This window comes from Carassius auratus, unplaced genomic scaffold (assembly GCF_003368295.1).
Source record: "Carassius auratus strain Wakin unplaced genomic scaffold, ASM336829v1 scaf_tig00017721, whole genome shotgun sequence".
Taxonomy (NCBI): Eukaryota; Metazoa; Chordata; class Actinopteri; order Cypriniformes; family Cyprinidae; genus Carassius; species Carassius auratus.
The window spans coordinates 1-27,352 of record NW_020524808.1 but is presented as its reverse complement, the minus strand read 5'-3'; the positions used below and the strand labels follow the sequence as shown (position 1 = coordinate 27,352).

The 27,352-nt window shown below is 35.8% G+C and overlaps 1 protein-coding gene and 1 long non-coding RNA gene across 2 annotated transcripts in view; both read left to right on the top strand.

Moving 5' to 3' along the window:
- LOC113075833 (protein unc-13 homolog B-like) overlaps nucleotides 1-25,653 on the top strand; it is a 78,560-nt gene extending 52,907 nt beyond the window's left edge. Inside the window, exons 14-35 of the mRNA XM_026248493.1 lie at nucleotides 46-51; nucleotides 1,600-1,674; nucleotides 2,617-2,836; nucleotides 3,273-3,500; nucleotides 3,677-3,818; nucleotides 5,039-5,208; nucleotides 6,309-6,424; nucleotides 7,044-7,207; nucleotides 7,558-7,708; nucleotides 9,425-9,493; nucleotides 9,902-9,991; nucleotides 10,366-10,506; nucleotides 10,650-10,843; nucleotides 10,926-11,011; nucleotides 12,130-12,256; nucleotides 12,531-12,627; nucleotides 13,279-13,422; nucleotides 13,984-14,061; nucleotides 14,197-14,274; nucleotides 24,747-24,835; nucleotides 25,213-25,360; nucleotides 25,627-25,653. Of these exons, the coding sequence (XP_026104278.1) occupies nucleotides 46-51; nucleotides 1,600-1,674; nucleotides 2,617-2,836; nucleotides 3,273-3,500; nucleotides 3,677-3,818; nucleotides 5,039-5,208; nucleotides 6,309-6,424; nucleotides 7,044-7,207; nucleotides 7,558-7,708; nucleotides 9,425-9,493; nucleotides 9,902-9,991; nucleotides 10,366-10,506; nucleotides 10,650-10,843; nucleotides 10,926-11,011; nucleotides 12,130-12,256; nucleotides 12,531-12,627; nucleotides 13,279-13,422; nucleotides 13,984-14,061; nucleotides 14,197-14,274; nucleotides 24,747-24,835; nucleotides 25,213-25,360; nucleotides 25,627-25,653 (2,640 nt within the window). The remainder of the gene's footprint in view (nucleotides 1-45; nucleotides 52-1,599; nucleotides 1,675-2,616; nucleotides 2,837-3,272; nucleotides 3,501-3,676; nucleotides 3,819-5,038; nucleotides 5,209-6,308; nucleotides 6,425-7,043; nucleotides 7,208-7,557; nucleotides 7,709-9,424; nucleotides 9,494-9,901; nucleotides 9,992-10,365; nucleotides 10,507-10,649; nucleotides 10,844-10,925; nucleotides 11,012-12,129; nucleotides 12,257-12,530; nucleotides 12,628-13,278; nucleotides 13,423-13,983; nucleotides 14,062-14,196; nucleotides 14,275-24,746; nucleotides 24,836-25,212; nucleotides 25,361-25,626) is intronic.
- Nucleotides 25,654-25,726: 73 nt separating this feature from the next.
- LOC113075822 (uncharacterized) lies at nucleotides 25,727-26,737 on the top strand. Its single transcript, XR_003281040.1, has 3 exons — nucleotides 25,727-25,749; nucleotides 26,578-26,622; nucleotides 26,701-26,737. It is a non-coding gene; the product is annotated as an uncharacterized LOC113075822 (long non-coding RNA).
- Nucleotides 26,738-27,352: the final 615 nt, after the last annotated feature.

Here is a 27,352-nt window from a genome sequence, read left to right as displayed (position 1 = left end):
TCCTTTTGTCATTATTTTTTCTTAAATGCTTGCCTTCATTACTAGGCCATGGTAAGTAAACCTTTCTATTAGTGTATCCTTCACAATTCAAGGTATATACTGTGTGTGTGTGTATATATATTGTGTGTGTGTGTGTATATATATATATATATATATATATATATATATATATATATATATATATATATATCAATTTTCAGCTTTTACTCAAATCACACTAAAAAGAGAACCGTAACATCCCGTCTCGGAAGGGTTAGAATATGCAAGTGGCCTGTTTTTGTTTAGATTTTGGTTTTTACGTAAATGTGTCAGTGTAATTTTCCATCAGTCTTGTAATTAAATGTCTTCTCTTTCCCCTTAAAGAGGGACATCTTATGTGACTGGTGCATTAAAAACCAGACAAGTGTGCATACGATTGAAAAACGGAGCACTATTTGTAGTGCTCGTCTTCTCCTCCAGTTCACTGACATGCACATGAGTCAGAAATGGGGAACTTTCATCAATCAGTCTTTGTTGCTATACAATAAAACTAAAACCCACACAGATGCATTTGAAATGTTGTGGAGAGGACAAAAAAGAATAAATGCAAAATAAAAACAGGCTTTATCTGAAGCTTGTGACTTGCACAACAGTTTTCATGGCAACGAACGTTTCTTCTTTGTGTGTGAAAGTTGTTTATGACGTGTGATATGCTGAATATAAACAAAGGTTATCGCACAACTCTAGAATGCTTGATTATGAATAGTCAGTCACTGAATTCGGTTGGTAAATATTTCTGTCAAATGAATGTGAAGGTGAAAATGAAAATGAAAATGAGTCAGTGTATACACAAATTAAATCTTTTTATAATTAAAAGTTAACTAAAAGTCACAAAAGCAACATTATTCAATAATCTATTATTCAATAATAATAATATATTCTGTAGTAGTGTTCATTGGTTAAACAACCAATTTGTTGCATAATGTTAAGATTTACAATATTATTGTAATGTTGTATACAAGAGTTGTATACAAGAGATAAATATTCTCATATACAGTATATTTTATTTTTCCTTATGTTTTACCTGGCAGTCCCCTCACTCACCCTTTACCACTCACAATTTACTTGCTGAGCAGTTAATGGCACAAAGATAAGATAAAACCAGCCATTTGCGTGTTTTGAATCACTGTCATTGGCTGTGAGAGGCTAAATTGTGCTCTTATTCCTCTTCTCATGGAAAATCGATCTTTTGAGGTCTGCCTTTAGATATGTAACAATCATTGAGTTTTTTTCAGCATGTTGTATCAACAACCTTTTAGGTTGGTTTTTGTGTGTGATGTTGGTACTATTCTTGGTTATGGTATTAGTAATTTACAAAGATGCTTAAAGCTATATAAGTAGACATGGTGCTCTTAATGGCTGAGTAGTGTTTAGCATATTAATGGGAATGTACTGTAGTAGACACAGGCATGGAATAACATTTACCATGTGTTTAAAGAAGCATTACAGACAATATGTGCTCCCACTGAGTGTGCGCAAAAGCATTGTAGTATAATGATTACTACTATTACTAATTGTTTAATTAAGCATGTTTATATTCAACCTTCGTTCCTCTCTCAGTCTCTTGTGCAGTCCAGGAAAGCAGGGATCTCGCATGCATTAGCTGCGCGCTCTTCACTGAAGGATGAAGAACTGGTAAGACATGCAAAATATACAATCATCTATCTGCATCTCACTTTATCAAGTTGTAAGTCATACTGTAACAGAAATAGCGAAAGAGTTTTCCTCTGTATTATTTGAGTGAAACTGATTAACGAAAAAGGATAAAATGGAGGGCAGGATTTGGTTCTATCATTGGTTGTTGATTGGATGTAGGATGCAGATAGATTGCAGTAGATTTTGGGCAGCGTTTAAAGCTGCAGTAGGTAACTTTTGTAAATAAATATTTTTTACATATTCCTCCCAGTGGTCCTATTGCCATTTGCAGAAAATCCATCGCTCCCGGTAAGAAACAACCAATCAGAGCTGTGGTCCGTAACTTTGTTTGTGTTCAAAATGTAGAAAAATGTATATAATAAGCTAGTACACCATGAATCCATTTTCCAAACCGTGTTTTTAGCTTGTCCTGAATCACTAGTGTGCACCTATAATAAGTGTTTATATTCAGATTATTTTAGATTGCTTCAGGGGTACCGCGGCGGAGTAACCCAGTACCTTTGTGATTCTTCATAGACATAAACAGAGAGAAGTAGTTCCGGCTACGATGTTCTTCCGCAAGACGCAAGCAGTTCTGTTTATTAACCGCTAGAGTGTCAAAAGTTACCTACTGCAGCTTTAAGTGGACTAATCGATTGGTAAAGTCCATCATACTTCAACAGAGAGAAGTGATGTCATCACTTTGACATCTGTCTGCCTACTCCTTTAACTACACCTACACCATCAACCAGGTCCAGAATTTATAAAGAGTATCTTTTACTCCTTACCATTTTAACTTTTCAATTCTTAACACCTTCGTCATTTTTCAGTTCAGCACATTCAACGTGTGATCTGGGCATCGTTTTAAAATGTGTTCTTCAGGGTTACGTCTTGGGCCCATTTCTGGCACAAACTATTTTCAGTTTCTTTTTCTCCCTGTAGAAGAAACACGTGTACAAGAAGACACTCCAGGCTTTGATTTACCCTATTTCTTGCACAACACCCCATAACTTTGAAGTGTGGACGGCCACTACACCCACCTACTGCTATGAGTGTGAGGGCTTGTTGTGGGGCATTGCGCGGCAGGGCATGCGCTGTTCAGAGTGTGGGGTCAAATGCCACGAAAAATGCCAGGAGCTTCTCAACGCAGACTGTTTACAGCGTGAGTCACTAACCAAATACAGAAAAACAAGCAACTACAAAACAATCCTTTATGTATTGTTACATGATTATTGCGTACTGCAGTTAGCTGTTTATTTAGTTCAGTATTTTTTGGCATTATCCCTTATGAATGCTACATCTGTGCCATTGACAAATGCTTTATAATGAACGTAACCAACTCAGTGAGGAGAAATCATGCAAAAATATACTATATGTGAAAAATTATAAGCTTATGCACTAGAACACAATATGCAATTTATGAAAAAAAAATGCTAATTTTTAAATTCAACATTGTACTTTGAAATATAATTTGTAATGCTAAAAGGTACAAATGTAAAATAGAAACATTTTCACTAATTCAGTAACATTTTTCATTCTTTTGCATGTTTTATTTTGCAATTAAATGATATTATTAAACACACCTCTACAATTGCTAGGAGCTGCTGAGAAGAGCTCAAAAACAGGAGCAGAGGACAGAACCCATCATATCATATCGGCCATGAAGGACCGCATGAAGATCCGAGAGAGGAACAGGCCTGAAATCTTTGAGATGATAAGGCTTGTGTTCAGTGTGACTAAATTGAGCCATGCTCAGCAGATGAAGGCCATCAAGCAGACTGTTCTTGATGGAACATCAAAATGGTCTGCCAAAATCTCCATCACAGGTGTGGAAGCAGGGGCAGCTGTTATTGCTCTGATAACGTTCAGTGATCGAAATATTCAAGGAGTAGTTTTCATAAATGCAGATTTTTTATAGGGCTTTTAAGAACATGCACTGTTCCAGCATTGATATGCATTTTTCCATTCTTTATTCTCATGTGTGTTCATGTGTGTTTTCCAGTGGTGAGCGCTCAGGGCCTCCAGGCTAAAGACAGAACTGGTTCCAGTGATCCTTATGTGACCGTTCAGGTTGGCAAGACTAAAAAGAGAACCAAAACTATCTATGGTAACCTTAACCCTGTGTGGGAGGAGACGTTCAACTTGTGAGTCTTTTACAATATTTTCAGTTGTCTTTGTTCTTTTGGAATCCTGTCGTTTATCTGCCATGTTCTTATTCTCGTTTCTTTTCTATGCAATCAGACAAAATCTGGACATTTTTAATGATGCCTCCCGGAGGAACTCATTACTTAGGTGTTGTTATATGTCATCGCCCTTGTCTCCGATATTTCTCCAAAAATTTCTTAGGAGAAGTAAAAATATAAACAGGAGTGTAGAGCTGTAAAATAAATTTGGATAGCATAGCTCAAAAATGTGGTGCATATTGGGGTATTTGAAATTTTTTGCAGCCTATGATATCTTGGCGGATCTAATCTCAGTTTATTTGATTTATTAATATCTTTGATAAATCTCCAAAGGGAGACACATGAATTAACTGGAGATTTTGTTTGGGAGAAAAAGAAAAGCAGGAGACTTCAGCAAAAGTATCTGTTTGCTCTCCATGAAATAGTGAAATGAGGTATTAATTCATTGAGGTATTGATATTTTAAAGAAATCTCATTGGCAAGTTTTCTGTCCTAGAGACTAGTAAGTCAAAGTCAAGTCAAAATTGTTTTATTGTCATATGTAGCAGAGCTAAGACAACAGCATAGAATGTACAAGATTTATGATGCAGATTTTGAAGGAGAATTTTAAAGTATACACTACATTTAAAAAGCGTAATGCAGGAAGAAAATACTGCATTGCATTGCATTGTTCCAAACTTGAAAACAAAAGAGGATTTTTTTTAAAAAGAATATTAGTAACCAAACAGTTGCTGACAGCCTTTAAATTCAATAGTATGAAAAAAATACTATGGAAGTCATTCGCTACCAACTTTTGGTTGTTTGATTACCAGAAGTCTTCAAAATATCTTTTGTGTTCAACAGAAGAAATAAATTCAGACAGGTTTGCAACAATTGAGGATGAGTAAATTATGACAGAATTTCCATTCTTAGATGAACTATCCCTTTATTTTATTTATTTTTTAATAAAAATAAGCTAATTCTTATTTTATTGAATACATTTGTTTTTAATAATGCATTAAATAATTCTTACAATTAACCATTCTTTAATATTTAACATAACTACACCCTTTACATTGGAAGCAAATATAGCAACTTAATTGTTAATATTGAATAGTTGTTGACTGTGATAAAACAAAATAACAGCTCTCTTTTTCGAAGCAGCTGTGATATGTTCACAACTTAACCCTTTCATTCCCTAGTGAGTGCCACAATTCATCTGACCGCATTAAACTGCGTGTATGGGATGAAGATGACGATATAAAGTCTCGTGTAAAGCAGCGTCTGAAGAGAGAATCTGATGACTTTTTGGGCCAGAGCATTATCGAGGTCCGAACCCTCAGCGGAGAAATGGATGTCTGGTACAACCTTGGTAAGTTCCTCGGTCTATGTATGCTTCAGTGTGGGGTGTTATTTGATTTCTTTAAATTATATTTTTTTCTGTTTTCTGAGGTTTTGAAAATAGCACTCCTCCTATACGGCTGTATAGTCATGAAATCAATTTGTAGACAGACTTGAAGTCTAATTTGCTGTGGTCCCCCTCTAAAATTTTGAAAGGGTTCCATGTTATAAATTAAATGACACCCTGTCACATCTCAGACGTGCATTTTGAATTCTTCATGTGCTTTAATGCAAGTTGTTAAAAAAAGTAAAGCTAAAGTTGCTCCATGAGGGCTAATGAAGACCTTACTTTTCTCATAAATGTAAAACTGATATCTGAAAAACCCATTCGAAATTCTTGAGAGAACCCATGACTAGACAATGGTCATTTTCTGAGTTTAAGGACTACAAACTAAATGTATGATATTAAACCATCTGTCTGTTTAAATGATGCGATTGTAGTGCAGGCCATGACTGATCTGTGCCTAAAATATGAACTGTAATTTGTTATTGCATACTTTTTCTTATTTCATTTTTAAAGTTATAATAAGCCTGATCCCATAAAAATGATATAATGGAATGATCTGCATGCATTCAGATCAAAGATATAAAATTGTAACTATGAAATATGACACATTTTACTTTAGCTCATGAAAACTTGCATAATGAATTAAATATGTTTAACGTTGGTATTGGACATTTTACAGTCAGTCAGATGGTTTAACTAGTCCTTGGCCACATGGCTGCTTCTCTCTTTGCATAATTATATCATAGAAATGAGAAAGTTGTTCTTCGGTTTTGTTTTTCATTAGAGCACGGTACATTTATGTCTAATCTGTTTTGTGAAGTGGCTTCCTAAAATTATACATTGTTTCTGATTATTTTCATTTGAAAATCTTGAGTCTGATGTCTTGATATTTGAAGATACTGTTAGTTTTCTCTTGAAATAAAAGTTAATGGAATGTCACTGCCGGATGTGAATCTACTACAAGACTTTGGTTGAGGGTCATCATTAGGACGAGATGTGATAAATGGAGACTTGTCTTTTATATCAGATATGTCATGGCCATGTGTAATCTCTAACTTTTGCAGAAAAACGCACTGACAAGTCAGCGGTATCAGGGGCCATCAGATTGCAGATAAGTGTGGAAATTAAGGGGGAAGAGAAAGTGGCCCCTTATCATGTTCAGTACACCTGTTTACACGAGGTAAAGCCCTACACTCACCACTTAACTTCTTTTTGGATAAAAAATATGCCTGTCTTCATGACCATTCAAAATATGTGGGGTGAAGTGTTGTAAAATAAATTCATATTCAGAGAGGTTGCATTAAATTGTTCAAAAGTGACAATAAAAACCTTCATATTGTTACAAAAGGTTTCTTCTCAAAATAAATGCTGATGTTTTAAACTTGATTTTTTTGAACGATTCAAGAATGGATCACGGTTTCCACAGAAATATTAAGCAGCACTATGGTTTTCAACATTGATAATAATGCAAAAGCTTTATTGAGCAGTAAATCAGCATATTAGGATGATTTCTGAAGGATCATGTGACACTGAAGACTGCTGAAAATTCAGCTTTGCCATCACAGGAATAAATGACATTTTAAAATATATTCAAATAGAGAACACTTCTTTTTAAATGTATACAAAATTTTGCATTAAATAACTAATGCAAAAACAAATTACTCAAAAATCTTACTTAGATTAAATAGCAATTATGTTGGGTTCAGATTTATTTACTTTATACTTGAATGCAAACACACAATCATTTCTATAGCAAAACACATCACTTATCCTCTTTCTCCCTCTCTTTTTTTTCGTAGAATTTGTTTCACTTTATGACAGACATTGAAGGACAAGGTGTGGTGAAGTTACCCACAGCACGAGGAGATGATGCCTGGAAGGTCTACTTTGATGAGGTCGCTCAGGGTATTGTAGACGAGTTTGCCATGCGCTACGGAATAGAATCCATCTATCAGGCCATGACGTAAGCCCTGGAGCATTTGGTCTGTATTCTGACATCTATAGGTACTTTGATGTTGACAGGATTGTGGTATTGAAAGTGGAAGAGCACGCTTTACATTCACTACCCCCACCTACAATCCCCGTCAGTACCGAGACTCGAACTCTCGACCTTTGGGTTACAAGTCCTGTACACTGTACACCAAACTGAATGTTAATTAACAAATAAATAAAAACTAGCCTAAACTTCTGTCTATTCAATAGTGGCACTTGTTTTGGTGAGAAGCACTGAATCACAGTTGAAGGACTGCATAGCTGTTGTAGAAATACATTCTCAGTTTCTTACTGGATGTCTGTCTGTCTGTCCACCTGTAGGCATTTTGCATGTCTGTCCTATAAATACATGCTGCCTGGTGTCCCTGCGGTGATGAGCACACTCCTGGCCAACATCAACGCATTCTATGCTCATCCCACCTCCGTGACCTATGTCTCCGCCTGTGACCGCTTCACTGCCTCCAACTTTGGGGTAATGCTAACTCCGCATCGCTCACAGCCAATATGGCCTGACCACTGTAAAGATAGTTTAGGGTTAGATTTTTCCCTGGGTGCAACAACAGTAAAGCTTCTAAGAACAATGAGAAAAAATAGCAACGTAGCGTAATCCTTTCTTTGCCACTGAATGAAAAAGTACCTTGTTGTGTGGCGCCAATAGCCATGTGAGTAGCACACCGACTCATAGCGCCATTTGTGCTTTGGGCATCCTGAGTTTGAATACTGGCTGATGGACCTTTCCTAATCCCATTCCCCTTTCTCTCTCTCCCACTTCACTTCCTGTCTAGCTGCTGTCCTTTCATTATTAAGGCAGAAATTGCCAAAAAAAAAAAAGTCCTTGGTATTTTGAAAAAAAAAAATGAGCTGTTGTCAAAAGGTACAGTAGTGTTCAAAAGTTTTTTATTAAGAAATTCATATATGTTGTCATAAAAGATATGAAAATAAATATTTTCACCTTTCTGCTCATGAAAGCATTTTGAAAAAAAGGACCCCCTTTCCTTCAAATATATTAGGGAACACAACTGTATTAAACATGAATAATAATGAGAGATGTTTTTTGAGCACCAAATCGTCATCTTGCCATGATTCCTGAGGGATCATGTGACACTGAAGACTGGAGTAGTGGGTGCTAAAACCACAGGAATAAATTATATTAATAATAATATATTAAAATGGACAAAATAGACATATATAATCATATTAAATAAATATAAAATGTATACTAAAACATAACTTTTAATATTTTCCACGATATTACTAGTTTTAATGTATTTTTTTTTAAATAATTTAATATAAAATATAATCTAATTTAAAATGCATATTAAAATCGTGTCAACCTCAAACTTTTGAACATTCTGAACTACTGAGTGGTTGGATGATACTGATGCAGAATGTTCCAAAGTAATCTGTAGAAAGAATCACTAAAAATAAACCACTTCCAATGCACAAGCTAATCATCTGTCTTGAACATGCAAACATAGAAAAGCGATTCAAACATTGAAAAGTCCTAGTGCTAATCGACTGAATGTCAGCACTTTTGGAATGTTGCTCAGCCAAATTCAAAGACCAGAAACACCTGTTGTATAATATATAATGTCACATTTGATCACAAAGTGATCGTGAGTTTGATTGTTATAATCACGAGAGAGTCACATAAAACCTTCGAGGCTCTCACATGACACAGCTGAAGATGCTGTCATGGCAGCCTCTGATTCTAAGCATAAATACAGCTGCTTGGATATGTGCACAGCACAAATGCTCCCATCCCCTCCCTTTCTTGTACCTGACCCTTCTGCTGTATCAAGTCTTGCTCATACAAGGATTTTAAAAAGATACAACATGGTGAATAACTTAGACCTTGTCAGTGTCCCTGACCTTTTCACTCCCTTTCAGGTTTTCTCATTGCCATGAAACGGATTTATCCGAAACCCCGTCCCTGGTGTGTTTTTACGGTGTGATTCTGTTCAGTTGGTGTGTCCGCACTCCACATACTTTTCTCAAGGTCTAGATTCCATTCAAAAGGGAGCTTGGTGTCAGAGAAACACTTCTTTTGGGGCTTTCAAAAATGTTGCTCTGACTCTGTAACAAGATCATACTTTGCCTTTCCAAATACAGAAAGAAACAGCCAATCCTTTTTGCTTGTTTGTTTAACTTTATTCACGGCTGATTCGTTTTCTCTCTGTTCATGCAGAAAGATCGGTTTGTTAGACTGCTGGATCAGCTCCATAACTCCCTCCGTATTGACCTGTCAACATACAGAGTAAGAATTTATCATGTTCTTTAACTTACCCTAATCTACAGGCACAGTTGAGGATGGTGGGGTTTAAAATAAATCACAGCTTTATTGGAAAATGACACAATAAAACAATATCTTGTTCATGCATGTAATTTATCTTAATTTTATCCAGGTGATCACAGTCAGGTATATATATAATATAGATGTATAGATATATAGATATATATATATGTATGTTTTTCAACTGGTTTTGAGAGTTGCTAGAATGAATGCATTTTATAATGATATATAGACTTGATCATCAAACTTTGTGCATATGTAAATATGTTGTTCATGTTTTTTATTTCTCCTGAAGCATCCATTTTACCAACGTCATACTGTGCTTCTCACTTAAGCTTCCTGCGATCTTAATTCTGTCCCTTTGATCTCCAGAATAATTTTCCAGCCAGTAGTAAACCACGTCTAGCGGATCTCAAATCCACAGTGGATTTGCTGACTAGCATTACATTCTTCAGACTGAAGGTAAGATAAAATACCTCTAAATCAAATCTAACAACGGCATGCTGTAGTACCCTTCTTTCTGTTTTATAATGTGTTTGGGAGATGCAGGGATGTGGGTCTAATTTGTAATACATATATTGAGTGACAGATCCTATAGAGATGAGAAATTCAATTGTGTTTCAGTAAACGCTCAGTCATTTCTGTCTGCCTGAGTTCATACAGTAGAAAAGGATAATAGATGGTGTGAGATGAAGATTGATTTCTTTGTGCAGTAAGAGAGAGGCTTTTGTGCGGGCTTTCATAACTGAGATTAGTCACTATTGATTTGTTAGAGGGTGTTAACTTTGTTTTTATATAGTCATATTCTTGTCTTCTCTGGCGCCCCCTGTGTCCAGGTTCTGGAACTGCAGTCTCCCCCTCGTGCCGCCCATGTGGTCAGGGACTGTGTGAAAGCATGCCTCAATTCCACATATGAATACATCTTTAACAACTGCCAAGAGCTGTACAACAGACAGTTCCATCCGGCTGTGGAGCCTGTGAGTAAAAACATTCACATCCTGCATAGGTGTATGTTTGTATACACACAGATGGGTATTCTTACATCATGTTTGGATATTTCTGCTTGTACTATGTCATTATTAGAGGTTGAATTGGTCATGCAATTGTTCTATTACAACAGAAACCACAAGAGAAGAAAGTAGGAGAAGAGAGTGAAGAAGAGGAAGACAAGAAGGATGAGAAAGAGGAGCAAAATGCTGCTTTAGAGGAACCAGGACCAAGCATACAGAATTTGGACTTCTGGCCCAAACTCATCACCTTAATAGTTTCCATCATTGAGGAGGACAGGAACTCCTACAGCTCAATCATCAATCAGTCAGTCACTGCACAGATGCACACACAATATTACACACAAAGTCATTAATTTGAGCTGTTTAACCTGGTGTGTCCTTTGCAGGTTTCCTCAGGAGTTGAATGTGGGGAAGGTCAGTGCCGAGGTCATGTGGACACTCTTTGCTCAGGACATGAAGTATGCACTGGAAGGTATGAAGAAATATACATTTATATGCATGGGAAGCGTGTGTGTCCTTAAAGTAAGTCTGTGTTCACTGCAAATTAATTTGAGATTGCTCCTTACATCATTCCATCTTTCCTTTTTATCCGATTAATTCTTAATCATATTGTCTACAAACATTGGAAGAAAGGTCAAAATGTTATAAGGCCTTTGGGAGTCATGAACTTTGGCATACATTTCTTGTTATGGATGTGAGATAATTGCACCGCTCTGTTGCACACTAAGTAATGTGTTCCCTCAAAGGAGCCTTAATCTACATCCTTTAATAACAGCTTCTATAGCTTTGAAACCAAGTGGAATGTTAGTACAGTTAGGGTGCTTAAGTGCAATATCTGCCCTACTTCCTCCTCATTACATCACCATGATTGTGTGGGCCAAGTTGCTGAGTACTGAATAATAAATATGGCTAGTGTTTTGTTAATGTCTTGTCCTCTTTGTTATGTTAAAACCTCTTTAAAGGTTCAAAGCTCCATTTTTGGTCTCGAGTCCTCATTCTCTCATTGCTACAGCAGAGTTAGAGAATAGAACTCCCTTGGTTTCCTTTTAGATCTTCCAAGCAGGAGTTAACTGGAGTTAAACTCCTCATTCAAAAAAAACTTTATTTTTCTTTTGATGCCAGCATGCTTTTTTCCCCCTGTATTATTATCAATGGTAAAACAGTTGTCCTGCTTAATGGTTTAGTTTTTTTTACTATCATATTCATGATACATAACATAACATATACATTTTGAATGTAATTATATGTACAGTATATACAATTCAAAAGAACCGGGCTTTTATTTGAAAAAAAAAAAAAAAAATCGTAACAATGTGAAAGCCTTTACTGTATCTTTTTAGCAATTTAATGCATCCTTGCTAAGTAAAAGTATTAACTTATATATTTTCAAAAACCTTACCATCGTCAAACTTTAAAATGGTAGTATATGTGTGTGTGAAATGCATTTCTTCGCATTAGCCTCCGTGAGTTCATAGCTAGTTTGGAGAATACATATGTTGAAGCTGAAGGAGAGCAAATGTTTACTGGAAGAAATTCGTGACAAGTTAAAACTAAATTAGATCTGTTTACTCATGCTTGCTGTTTCCCCAGAGCACGAGAAGCTGAGGTTTTGTAAAAGTGCGGACTACATGAATCTGCATTTCAAAGTCAAATGGCTCTTCAACGAATACGTCTGTGACCTGCCCGCCTTCTCCGACACCGTCCCAGAGTACCCATCGTGAGTCACACTGCTTCTAAAACTCTTTCAGAGCGCCTTTGGCTAAACTTTTCTCTCTTTTCTGCACAAAATCTGCAGTTTGTTCTTCTTTTGAGTAGTTTTATGTTTGCACTCTCACAGTGCCATAACCTACAGTCTCAAACCAATTAGGATGCCTCGTTGATGCTTTTCTCTGTTGTTTAAAACGTTCTTGACCACTAGTAAGACCACTTTGCTGCCCTCTGCTTTATTACTCCCCCTGTTTCTCTATTTCTTTTTCATTTCCCATCCGTAGGTGGTTTCTGCCATTTGTTCTCCAGTGGCTGGCTGAGAATGAAGAAGTGTCGATGGAGTTTATGCATGGAGCCCTCGAGAGGGATAAAAGAGAGGGGGTATGGTTCAGAAACTGCTGTATGACCTTTCTGTGGGGTCTGCTCTCTTGTAAATGGCTTTCTACTCTTGGTCTACCAGGCTTTAAAACATGCCTTGCCAAATACAATTGCTGCTTGCTGTCTGCTACCTGTTAGGTGGATTATTTTTTTATTTTTTTTTATTAACTGACGTAATCTTTTAGTTATGTAAAGGCCAAATTTATATACTTTTGAGAAATGCTTCCTTCAATGACTTCATCATTTATTTATGCTACTTTTCTTATTACTTTTATAGATAAAAATTGCAATATATTGTACAATATAAAACATAATGTATTGTTCAAAATTTAGGGGTTTGTAAAAAGTATCTAATGCTCTCCAAGGATGCATTTATTTGATCAAATATATGGTGAAAATACTTATATTGTGAAATATTATCACAACTTGAAATAACTGTTTTCAAAGCTGAATGTTGATTTGGTGCTCAAGATTCTTTTTATTTTTTTATGGAAACCATGATTTAAGATTGATAAAATGCATAGAATTCTCATGACATTTGGAGCTTGTAAGGAGGCAAATGAAATAAAAACAAACAAACAAAACGCACAGGGCAAAAAGTCCCCATAGCTGAAGAAACCTCAATAATAAAAAGCTCTCCGGTCTTTTTCACAGTTCCAGCAGACATCTGAGCATGCCCTGTTTTCCTGTTCAGTCGTGGACATCTTCACTCAGCTCAACCAAAGCTTTGAGATCATCAAGAAATTAGACTGTCCTGATCCTGCAGTGGTTGCCCAGTATAACCGACGATTTGCCAAGGTGAAGATCAACAGACCTAAACCATACTGTATACTACAGTACATTCAAAAGATGGCTCCAGAGAAGCTGGAAGAGAGATAAGAGACATAATAGATGGAAAATGGTGGCAAGAGAAATATAAGCTGCTGGCACACAGATAGTTTATCTTTAGATCATCACCATCTGTTTCATAGCCTGTGAGTCATATTTAACTTAGACGGTTGATGCAGAGACATCTTTGTCGAAGGCTACACAGGTTTTGTAGGAACTGAGATGCGTTAACATTTTATTCGATTTTAGTCTGTGACTTAATACTAAATGCAATTATCTGACATGTCTATAATCGTGGTGTATTCTGATATGATCTCTTTTATTCCGTAATCAGCAAATTTAGGAATATTTCAGGGAACAAAACAGCACTTAATGCATCTTCCCATGAAAATGAATTAGTTACCACAGCAAAGTCAATTCCAGAAAGTCTGTCGTTCCAGATTACCAGCTCAGTACAAGGTGTAGTTCATTTACTCTACATACCCTTTAGGCTTAATAGTGTTCTTTCTTTACCTTTTTCCGCCTTTCCAGACTATCACCAAAGTGCTCCTGCAGTATTGTGCTATTCTAGCCAAGAGTTTCTCCTCTTACTGTGAGAAAGAAAAGACGGTGTGTGTTTACAAACTCAGACACTAAAGTTTTTGAATTTATGTTGTCTGCTATTGTACGGTAAGAATCCAAGTAGGTCTGAGTTGTCTCATTATCTGTCCTTGTGCTTTTCGCTCTTTCCTTCCTCTCCTGCAGCCCTGTGTGTTGATGAACAACGTTCAACAGATGCGTGTGTTGTTGGAGAAGATGTTTGAATCTATGGGGGCCAAACAGGTGAGTGAGGCTTGAAGTTATAACAGGTTTTTTTAAGGTCTTTTTTCGAAGATTTGCTACAGATCCAACACTATTACAAAAAAGTTTTGTGGTGGTACTATGGTAAATTGACATAACAGGGACGAAGCCACTTCAAATGTCCAGGTAACTATGGTTAACATGGTACTTTTTTCTATGTGCAACAAAAATGTGGTGCATTATAAGATTAAAGATTTAAAATCACCGTTTTCTGTTTTAAAATATTTGTAAAATGTAATTTAGTCTCAAATAATTATTTCAAAGCTGATTTGTTCAGCAGCCTTTACTCTGTTAAAATTAAAATTAAACTAAAATGATTGAATGGTGGAGGAACACAATATTGTAATGCATTACTTTTAAAAGTAACTTTCCCTAACACTAAAGGCAATGAGGTCTGTACACTCAACATTGCAGTACTGAGGAGTGTGTGAGGCCATGAATGCATATCCGTATGTGTGTGCATGTTAGTGTGGGTGTTTTGCAAGATTTTGTGTAAATCAACGACACAAAGTCTTCTGCTCCTACCTTGCACCTTTTATTTCTCGTTTTGTTCTTTGTTTCACTATTACTCATCTTGTCCTTCATTTTTCATTACCAGTCAGATGAATCAGATGCTAAGGTGAGAAACAGGCTTATGTCTCACCTGATGTGCTTCTTTATGAAAATGTTTATAAAGCATATGAAACATTATAAATGGCTGTTCACACTGACAGAGACATGCAGTGACCGAGTGACCGGATGCAGTGCAGCAATTAACATACAATCACTGATCTATATATGATATGATATGAAATATGTGTGTGTGTGTGTTTATAAAGTAAATTATATATGTATGTTCTATATTTTAGATCAGTGCCTACAATCTATGCCTGCTAGGACAGTACAGACAGAGAGAGAGAGAGAGAGAGAGAGAGAGAGAGAGCAACCAAAAATGCTCTAATTTGTCAAATCAGTTTAATGCATCCTTTCAGAATAAACTTCATTGGCCAAACAAAAATAAAATCTTGCTGAGCCCAAACTTTTAACAGTATTAAATTGAAGCTGTATTTATTTGTTTGTTTATTTAGTATCATTGTTTTAATTGTCACATTTACATTGTTTATTTTTTTTGTCTGACTATTCCATCAGTCTGGAAATTCAGATTCAGAAGGATCAGAAGTATGTTAAGAGATCGTAGCTGATGCTTTTTACACATGGACTAAAATCAAAAGCTCAGTGATAAAAAGTATAGTCATCTGTCTTGTTTTCATTTATGCATTTCATTCATGATGTCTTGTTTTTGTGAAATGCAAGTGAAGGTTGTACTTCACAAACCAAAGAAAATACAGGGTTTAATAATGGAGATGAGTAAATGATGACAATGTTTGTTTTTGGGTGAACTGTCTCTTTAAGACGAAAGTTGATTAGTAAAATCTGATGGAACAGATGGGTCTTTAGGGTGCAGTCACATTCTGTTATGCACATTAAGCCTAATTGACCTATTAATTGCGACCAGATAATTTAATGTAGCGCTAAAGCTTTAAAAAGAATCAAAAGCTTTCACTTCTACAGCTAGGATTTGTGCATTAATTGATTCCTGTATCCAACCAAGAGCAGTGAATCTGAATAAGTGCATGAGTGAGGAATGAACTATATGGGTTCTCTTTATTCATATGAGTCTTAAATGCAAGTTAAAAGATAGTGATTAAATCCATACAAAAGCTATGTCTTTAATTGGAGGTGAGGGAATGCTCTGTGTGATGCGTCCTGTGGAGTTTGTGTTCTAGACTCCAGCTGTGATGTTAATGATTGCAGCTGGGTTAACATCAGCATCATTACCTAATGCAGGCTAATCAAACACAGCGCTACGTACTAAGTGAACTGCAGTTACAGTATGAACTATCTGGAAAGTTCACTGAATAGAAATTACCTTTAAAATCATACTGTATTGGAGAATTCCTAAACAATTCACTTTTGCACACTTGTTGTTGTTGTTGCTGTTGTGCATTTATTGGAATAATTCACACCAAAATCAAAATTTGCTGAAAAATGATACCCCCTTAGGCCATCCAAGATGTTCATTAGTTTGTTTCTTATTAGAACAGATTTAGATTATTTTAGCATTATATCGCTTGCTCACCAGTGGCTTCTCTTCAGTGAATGGGTGCCATCAGAATGAGAGTCCAAAAAGGTGATGAAAATATCGCAATAATAAACAAATAATCCACACATTAATTAATGGCATGTGAAGTGACAAGCTGCATGTTTGTGAGAAATACTTCCTTCATTAAGGCATTTTAACATTGACATTATCCATAATAACATTTCCTCCTGTTATCAAGAATCAGTTATCCTTTCTGCTGTTTGGAGACTCATTCTGACGGCACCTTTTATTCCCATAGTTTCCTGTCCTTCCTTCAGTATTGTATAATTAAGTGGTAAAATAATGATAGATAAATAAAGATTAGAATTGTGACAATGCTGTATGTCAGTCAAAGAACAGAAATAAAACCGCAGCAGTTTTAGGCTTAGCATACACTCTTCTGGTTCCTACAGTGTGAGTGCTTTGACATGTGTATTGTATTATTGTGTCCAGGCATTTTTAAAGCCAGACATGTGCCAGACATTTTTCAATGATTTCTGCATGTTTAAGATGACTCTGTGTGAAGTGATGACAAATATTCTGCTGTCCTTGAGTTTGTGTGAGTCAGGTGTTGCTAGGTGTCGCTGTCAGTGTTCATGGCGATGCTATTTAGCTAGGAACTTTTGACTGGTATGTTTGGTGTGTGTGGAGAGAAAGAAAGAAATGCATAGATTGTGGTAATTAGCATCACAATTAATACCCAGGGCAGTACTGTTCGGTAAAAAAAAAATCCTACAAACAACTAAAACTATAATGTTTATGTTATATGAACATACAGCAATAAACAGTTTGGAATCCGTTTTTAAAATCATTTTTTAGTTTTTAACTTTAAATTCACCAAAGAATATTTGGGGGAATTATCACTGTTTCCATAAATTATTAAGCCGCACAATTGTTTTCAAGATTTTTTGAAACTGACTGCTAAAAAATTCACCTTTGCGGGATTAAGTTACATTTTATAATACATTAAAATAGAAATGATAGTTTATATAGTTAATGGTTATTTTAAATTGTAATAATATTTCACAATCTTACTGCATTTATTTCATTCTTTTTTTATCAAATAAATGCAGCATTGGCAAGCATAGGAAATATCTTTAAAATAATGTACATTCTTACAGACTCCAAACTTTTAAAAGGTAGTATTTAATACATCAGCATGTAAACATTGCACAGCAGTTTTTGCCAGCAGTTTGTCGTGGTTAGGCAAATTTTTCAATCCACTCTGTCTAGCTGTTTTTAATGCACCCTTTGTGAATGGTCCCTTGAGTATTCGGCTGCTGCTGTTCATTTCAGCTTCTTTCTTTCACTCTCACCTCCTACCACTCATCCATCTGTTATTGACTCTTGTTTTTACATCTCTCCTTTCATCTGGATGTACAGTTTGACAGGCAGAAGGTGGGTTTGTGTGAGCTTTAGTTTGATGTATGACAGTCGTAGTGAAGTCAGTGTTGTCGTATCAGATGCTTTGAGACGATGAATCAAATATTTAGTTTTGATTTAAACTTTTTCTGTGTTTGTTTGCATTCTTATTGTTTTTTTAGTTTTTAGTTGTTTTTTTCATTCTTTTTTCATTTCTGCTAGTACTCTACTTAAAGCTTGTATGTATGTATGTATGTATATATATATATATATATATATATATATATATATATATATATATATATATATATATATATATATAATGCACCTAATGCCTGTAGTGGTCACAGCCCTGGGGATGAGTATGAAAACTCTGTAGTGACCACAATAATCGATCAAAAGAAACTAGAGGGAGTGCAGCTAAAGGCATGAAATAGAACAGAAAGTCTTGAGATGACTTTTTAAAACTTGAACTAGTTCTAATCTGGCACACCATACTAAAAAGTTCAAGTTAGACCCCTGGAGTAAGATGCCCCTCACAGATTTGAGGCAGATGGTCCCCAGTGGCATGTTTTTGCTACAGTTTTATCGTTTCTTTTTATGTTTGTTACAGATTATTGAGATTTCGCTATTTGATAATTCCATGTATGAGATACATTGCAAACATAAACTTTATTTATCATAACCTGGAGGCAAGCTGGGTGGAATTATTAAAGCTAAATTCATGGTTTCTTTCAATTAAAATTATGGTACAGTATAATAGAGATGTAGCTCTTTGACGTCTTACATTTTCTTGCATTGTGACCTAAAATGTCAAAATGCATTATTATACACATAATACACTAACACATAAGTCTGGGGTCAGTAAGAAATTAATGCTTTTATTCACACTGATTCAATCAGTGTAGAGACAGTATAGACATTAAGAAGGTTACCTTTATATATATATATATATATATATATATATATATATATATATATATATATATATATATATATATATATATAATACATTTGACTAAAAAATATTATTGTTACTACAAAATATTAAGCAGTACAACTGTTTCCATCATTGATAAGAATAAGAACTGAGTTCCATTCTTTGGTAAATAAGAATGATTTCTGAAGGATCACATGACATTGAAGACTGGAGTAATGATGCTGAAAATTCAGCTTTGTATTCACAGGAACAACTTAAATTTGAAATTAAATTAAAATAGAAAACAGTTATTTTAAATTGTAGTAATATTTCACAATATTACTGTTTTTATTTTATTTTTAATCAAATAAATGCAGCCTTGGTGATCATCCGAGATATATCTTTCAAAAACATTAAAAATTCTTACTGACCCAAACATTTAAACATTAAAACATACAGTATTTGATTTATTATTTTTATATATGCACATATTATGTATATTTTTACATAGTCATTAAAAATGTAAACCTATTTAGCTTCCTGCTCCAGTTAAAGGATCATCTTTATTATGTTAATGTTATTTGTGTATGTCTTTTTCTTTTTTCATCTGCTATTTTACACGTTCTGGCATCAGGGAGAAAAGGAGGACAAAGAAATGTAGGTTCACATACACACGTGCGCGCACACACACACACACACTGTTTGTCCGTGGTAGTGTTTCCCCATAGTCGCTGGATCAACAGGACTCTGTGTGAATGTAATTTTGTTTCTCTGTCTCAAAGATGAGAACACGACCACAGAGGTGGGTGATAGAGCCGAGGTAATAAAATGATGCACGTCTGTGTGTGTGTGTGTGTGTGTGTGTGTGTGTGTGTGGTACTTTCTGAAACATGATAGAACAAGGTCTCATTAGTGTGAGGAGCAAGCATGTGTATAGACTCTGCTGGGAAGGAGAGATGTGTGCTGTTTGGCTGGGATCCTGTCCCCAGGGGTCCAGTACCTCATTGTCAAAGGGTTGTTTTTAGGTTTAGCCCTGATGTGACACAAAAACAACTACCTATAATTGAAAGCTTAAATAATGATTTGCCTTTGGCAGATGGGATAATTTAGTTGTTGTCAGTGAATAAATGATAATTGTTGTGTTAAACACAGTAACAGATGCTTATTATTATTTTTTCTTCTATCTTGGAGTGTTTTTCTAGATCATAAGTCTAGTCTACCCATTCTTTTATGGATAGTTTAAGGTAGTCTTGTGTTGCCAGGCTTTTGACTGAAGTCTGGTCAACTTCGTTCGGATCATTTTAATGACTTGAATCTTTGAATCTTTTTCAGCAAAATAAACAAATCCGTATTCAAGTCATATTGCGTAGTTAATTTAAAATGTCAAATTTTCAATAGGCAAAATACACACACACCATGCACATATAAAATCTTTAATCATATTTTGAATTAGAAATCATTATAATGCAACCAAACAATAAATTCTTCAGCGTCTTATGGTCTGAGTCTTTGATAAATTATGTGACAGACACATAGACACTGTACTGGAGACAATAAGCATTCATTCACCAAACTACACTTTTGTATCACAGTCATATGTTAAAGACTGAAAGATGAACATGCACAACAAAATGAACAAATTATTCTTATTTTAAAGTCATATAAAAATAATTCAAAATGAAAAAATTATTGATGACCGACCCATAACTTACCAAACCAACCCACTTAATATACTTTACTGAAATCTTAGCTTTAACATCACAGGAATAAATTACTTTTTAAAATACATTCAAATAAAATATTTTACTTTTAAATTGTAAAAAAAATTCTCCATATTACTGTTTTACTGTATTTTTTATCAAATTAATGTATCCTTGGTGAGCATAAGAGACTTTCAAAAATCTTTTTAAATAATCTGACACCAAACCTTTGAACATGCTTTGTTTTCTGACGTGTTTCGCATTATTTTAGAACTGAACTGACACCTGCACTTTCGTGGACTTAAATCACAAACAAGCACTGTGTGAACATACTGTAATCACACTAACCAAGTTGTCCATCATTTAATACACATTACACAATATGATAGCCAGTAAGACTCACACGTTTATTTTTTTTTATTTCAGTAACTCTGAGAGATGTAGGTGATATGAGCCGTGTAATCTGGAGCTATAAGATCCAGTCTCTATTGGATTTCAGTTTATTTAACTTTGTGTCCGCTGTGATGAGTAAATACAGTTGTCAATGCCAAACACTGATTGTGTGAATGTGACCTTGGACAGAGAGTAGATTAGACCTCACTACTGTCAGACTAAAATTGAGTTTGAATGTTTTCCCCATTTTATTTATACAAATATTTTTTCATTCTTCAGTCCAAAGTTGAAGGGAAAGAGGTTTGTGGTGTTTCTCGTGCAGTTTAAACCATGGGCGTAGGTTTGGTCTCAGCTTTGGTGGGGACACCCCCATAACCCCACCCCCCTGGGAATTATTTTGTTGTAAAATACCAGTGATTTAATGGTGATTTAATATAACTGTATAATCTCAAAAAATTAAAATCTGAAACCAAACGTTTTATTAAGATAAATTATTATGTACATTAGTATTTACACTAACAAAAAAAAAATACTCTGCCACAAGGAAACAAATCTAAATAAATAAATATAATAACCTTTTTCTATTATAAACACTATTTACCCTCCAGTACACACACGTTTATGTGGACTGCAAGATTCTAAGTTAAGGTAACTTACAGGCTAATTGACATTCAGTTACTTGCTAACGTAGCATTCTATCATCCTGGGTAACACATACTATCACCAGTTAATACTATTTTCCACAGAATATGCATTTGAAAGCCTGGTCAGTCACTACTGCTAGTTTATTTTTGTGGCTAGCTAGTTATTTTGCCTACTTACACTCTGACTCTGCTTTATGAAAAAGCTTCTTATGTCTCCTTTCTTCTTCTTGGGTGGCATCTACAAAGTACAAAAAGGGGCAACCCCCCCACCCGGAATATTAAAATGTTTTAAATGTGTAAAATGAGACAGCCCTTGTAACTTACCGTCGGTGTCGTCAACATGCGCGTGCACACAAACCGCCGCTCGCTGCTAGTGCAAGCACAAAAGTAGTCCCCGCCCACGCGTGTAGCCTGTCAGATACCCTGCCGCCAATCAAATTACGGCATTTCATGTACTGTCGTCGTCGTCCTGGCCGTTAGAATCCATCCAAATAGCAGTGCAAAGATCCAAATAGCAGTTCAAAGGAGCTTGTTAAATATTGGTGGGGACAAATTTGTCATCTTAAAATATTGATAGGGACTAGTACCTAGCGTCCCCCCCTAAACCTACGCCCATGGTTTAAACTGTAACATTTCTTTATTTATCTAAATTTTAACATTCAGAAGCATCAGTGCCATTGAGGATTTGTTCAGGTGTATCATTTTTCTCTTTGTGCCTTTTCTTTTGTATCCCCATGTTATTTTCATTCTGTCCCTTGGTAGAAAGAGGCAAGGGTCGACACAAAAATGGTGCAATAATCATCATGGATGTATGCGAGTGTGTGTGTATGTGTGAGTCAGACTGTTGTGATGTTTTGATAGAAGCCTAGTTATCTCTTCTCTTTCACTATCACTGTGATAGCATAGTGTGAATAAACGTTTCAGAAAAACATGCATTTATGATCAGTTCTATGCCTTCATTGGCTTAATTGCAAGTCCACAAGTACAGTGCAGATCAAAAATAGAGAACAACCTACAATTTCCTAAATTTCAAGGTCAATTTTTTGTCCTATTTGAAGTTATCCTAACAGGAGTAGAAAGGCAATTTTTATGCATTTTCATAAATTAATTGCATTTTGAAGCACAGTAAAAAAATAAAATAATAAGAATAAGAATAATAATTATATTTGTAAAACAACTGGCAGCATTCCTCCAATGTTCAATGACATTGCAAGGTGGCTGACTGCTCCAAGGTGACTGATAGAGGATCTCCAGATGAAGACTAAAGGCATGACCCTTTTGACCATTCCAAGAGAAGCTGGTCATTCCAAATCTAAGATTTCTCAAATATTGCAGCTTTACAGTGACTCTAATTCAGCTCCCCCCAAAAGGCTGGTCGTCTACATAAGACAACTGCACGAGATGACAGGATGATTCGGAGACCCTCAATGGGGAAGGTTCAACACTGCAGCTGGAATTGCTTGCGAGTTCAGCGCTGAACTGGGTATGGATCTGTCTCGCCAATTTTAAGAGAAGTCGGGCTGAAAGCGCACACTGCAGTGGCCAAGACTCTCAACAGCAGGAAGAGTCAAAAGGCTAGATTAACCTTTGCTTAGAAGCATGTTGTGTGGACAAAGAAGAACTGGTCCAGACTGGTTCAGACTGGGGGAAAGACTGGATCCCAAGTGTGTAAAGAAGTCAGTGAAAGTTGGAGGAGGAAGTGTCATGGTTTGGGGGATGTTTTCTGCAGGAGGTGTTGATCCTTTTATGCAGCTACATGTCAGGGTGAATGCAGATGATTATCAGAACCTCCTTCAGAGACATGCAGTACCTTCCCTGCAAGTATCTCCCAATCGACCAGCAATTTTCATGCAAAACTATGTCCCCGTCACACTACAAAATGGATAAATCAGTTTCTCGAAGCTAAGAACATTGAAATAATGAAATGGCCTGCCCAGAGTCCTGATCTAAACCCAACTGAAAAACTCTGGAAAATCCCATAATTGATGCAGCTGCATACAATAGATAACACACTTTTATAATAGCTACTGGATGCAGATTTGTGGAAACATCCACCTTCACTTAATCTAGAAAATAATTTGAGAGTAAGACAGAATAATATCAAATATGACAATTTATTATTAGTCAGGTAAAATGTATTATGCCAATTACAAAGTCAATTCAGAGATAATAGTATTAATGAAAATAAAATTAAAGTATTTATATATTGTTCTCTAATCTTGATCTGCAATATATTTGTTCACTTAAGCCTGTGCATGCATTTATTACGATCTTTATTTACGTTTTAAAGTTAAGTGCCCTCTAGCGGGCGTAAAAATAATGACAGTATGAATTGACTTATAACGTCATTACCAATCAAAACGCACGTTTATTTAAATGCAATGTGTGGGCGTTTTACACCGATCTCACAGTATTTCCTACATACTTTACTACTGTAGGTGGCTTATTCATTCGAATGACCACACCTAACCCCAACCCTAAACCTAACCCTCACAGAAATCATGCTAAATTATGATTTATTGAGCATATACATTTTCGTGCACGTCTGTTCCCTGGGATCGAACCCATGATAGCATGATTACATATCAAGGTATAATGCAATAATCTACTAACTGAGCTACAAGAAACGCAAACCAGAGGGCAAATAAAAGAGTACAAAACATTAATATGAAAACGACCTTTTGCCGATAGGGGCGCAATTGAAGTATATACTCTGATGGGTCATATTTCAGGGATTTGGACAAACGACTTATACAAGCGTATTGGTTGGAGGACAGGTTGGTTTTTTAAGTTTTATTGGAGTTTCTGTTCTTTGAATAGCAGTAGTTTTGAAAACCTACTTAAAAGTTTTCTCTGTTCTACCACTCTGGTTGTCAGAATCAAATCTACATCCCTTACTGGTGATATTGTGTATTTTAATTGTCCTTCCTGAGCAGTATTAAGTTGAATAAACAAATGTTACTATTGTTCATTGTGGGAATAAAAGTGTAACTCTTCCACTCTTTGTTTTGGTATTTTTTTTTATTACACCTGCTTTAATTAAGCTGTTTGTTGGATCTGACAGATGTATTGCTGAAAACTTGTCTTACCGTGGAAAAACAGCTTTAATAGAGAATGTTTCCAATTAGTTTCACTTTCTTGATGCTGATGCACTTGCAGAACCATGACAGACATTGTGATTTTTTCCCCCTACATTCTCTCCGTACCTTTCCTTGCCTCTGCCTCTGCCTAGTTTAAGTCTGATATTTTCTATTAAACTAATACTTATTTCCGTGTGTGTGTGTGTGTGTGTGTGTGTGTGTTACTCTCAACAGCTTGACTCAGAGGCTGCAGATATCCTCAATGACCTGCAAGGGAAGCTTAATTCTGTTCTGGATAACCTGAGTGGCATGTTTGCCAAGAGGTAAACGTAATTTTCTGAGCCTGAATTTCATCTGAATATCATTATCGCAACGTTTCTGCGAGTTCTGCTTATAAATGTCACCTTTGTCATAATATCTCTTTCAGAAATCACTATTCATTGTTTTTGTTGGTTTCATTTTTTTTATTAAATGTAAAAAAAATCTTATTTTATTATTTACTTTATTTTGAAGCATTTTGAACGCATCTATAAATATATATACGTTTAATGAATACAATACTAATCAAGTTTTTTTTTTTTTAAGTGCTACAGAAAATATATTTTGGGAATAATGCCATTATCATTACCGTCTTGTTTGTCGGCCTAATTCTGAATCATTGCATTCCTCTCTCCCTCTCTCTATATGTATATGTTTATAGTTTCCAGGCCCGTATGAATGCATGTGTGTGTCAGATGGCGGAGATCCTGTATCAGATTAAAGGACCTCTGAATCAGAACAGTCGTAACACAGCGGAGGCTGATGCAGACAACGCACTGGCGGCCGCTTATGGAGTTCCTCGACACAAAGTCAGTTCAGCTCAACTTCCTTTAGTTGCTTTTAGACCCGTTCAGATTCAGATCACTTGTCAATTTTTCCACCCCAAGTGTCTCCACGTGTGCCCCATTTCTGTTTCTTGGCACGCTTGGTATTATATAAAAAGAGCAGAAAAAAGTGAATTAATAGCCTGTCATCAGCTGATTGTACTGTATCTCACAAATTGCCCAGGGAAATTCTCCAGACTGCCACATGTAATATGTACATACACATAACCTGTTCATGATGTGTGTTGCAGCCTCAGCATCTTTGCAGACATATGTGACAAGACCGTGTTGAGCGTGTGCTAAAAGGATCTCTGGAGGAATGTACTGATCTGCATGGAGAAAACGATTGTGTACCTCAGAGCAGCGACAGTATAGTGAGTTATTTTACAGGAAACATACACATGATGGTCAATGTTAGACACCCAAAAAACTAATTTCATGACACAAGCCAGTACTATGATTCTCTGTCCCTGCTCTCAAACACCATATGATTATCAGTGTTTTTATTATTATTTTCAATTGTCAGTCTTAGTAATATTATCTAGGGAAATCAATGACTACAGTACTCAATCACTCAGAAGTGACGGCGATGATCAAATCATGAAAACACAATGATTGAATAGGTTTCTCAGTTTCCTGGCTTTTCCTTTTGTGTTATTTTTTGGTTTTCTTTTTTTCAGTTTTTATTTTAAATTTAGTTTATTGCAGCATTTTGCATTCGCAAAAACAGAGATTGTGACTAAGCATGACCCCACAAGACAGTGGTGATTGATCACGAACAATGGAAAAAATAAATGCAATAATTTTTCAAAATTAATTAAAACATAAAACATGCCAAAAAAATGCTTTTATTTTATTTGATCATTTTTGTTTTCAGTTTATTTATTTTTCAAATGAGCCTCATTTAGTTTTTTTGTTTTTTGTAATTTTTTTAACTGGTGGTTACTTGTGGTATGATTTGTCATGGCTGAAATTTCTGCAGTGTTTTAAAGTTAAAACTATTTTTAAATTGAGATGGCATCCGCGCTGTTTTATGGCAATTTTTTTAAATAAAGAGAAAAATGTCTTGCACTAGAGTAGACAGCATGACTATAATGGCCATTCTGAAGTTAACACACTTTGACATTTAGGCTTTTAATAATATAATGTTTTTCAGCTAATACTGCCAGGCAGAAGTTTGAAATATTGTTTTTCTTTTTTAGGGAGCTCAACTTCTTACTGCTGCTAAGGAACTGTCTAAACTAAAGGTGTCAACCATAGTTACCTGAAACATATAATCTCAAGCCTAATCCAGTGGGTGTGGCTTAATGCATCTCTCATTATAGGGAGGGGTGGAGCCAAAAAGCTTGACACCAAGGCAATTGCGTGATCGTGGAGGCAGCACTGGATTCAATAAGGTGTGTTGGTGGATATGGCATGCCTGCTGAGTAACAACATGTTAAAGTAACTTTCACACATTGCACACTGAGTGTTTGGGTGCTTGGGATCGGCGTCATTAATGTGTGTGGGAAGGAGAGAAAATTAGAAACAGTCTGAGAAAGCTTCTCACCACACAAGCATTGCCTTTTCACCACATTAATTCTTTCAGCGCCTTTACAGAAGGAAATTCACGCTCATTTTTCTCTCTCTCTCTTTAACCTGCTACTGGGTAGCTCTTCTTCCATGCTGGTGGGAACGGTTTAAAAAAAGCATACCTGGAGAAGAGCCCTGAGCTGTCATCGCTGCGCTATGCTCTCTCACTATATACACAGACCAACAGATGCTCTCTATCAAGGCGTTTGTGACAACACAACATGCTCAGGGTGAGATACATACACTTGCACACATGTTCAAGTGCTGACTTTTATCAACCCTTGCACATGGCCACACAGTCTGTAATAATTATTTGACATATGCAAGACCCTATATTTTTAAAATGAAATTTTCCTTGCAGTTCAAAATGGCATGGGCATCAGGTTCACCCCCAAGGAGAACGTT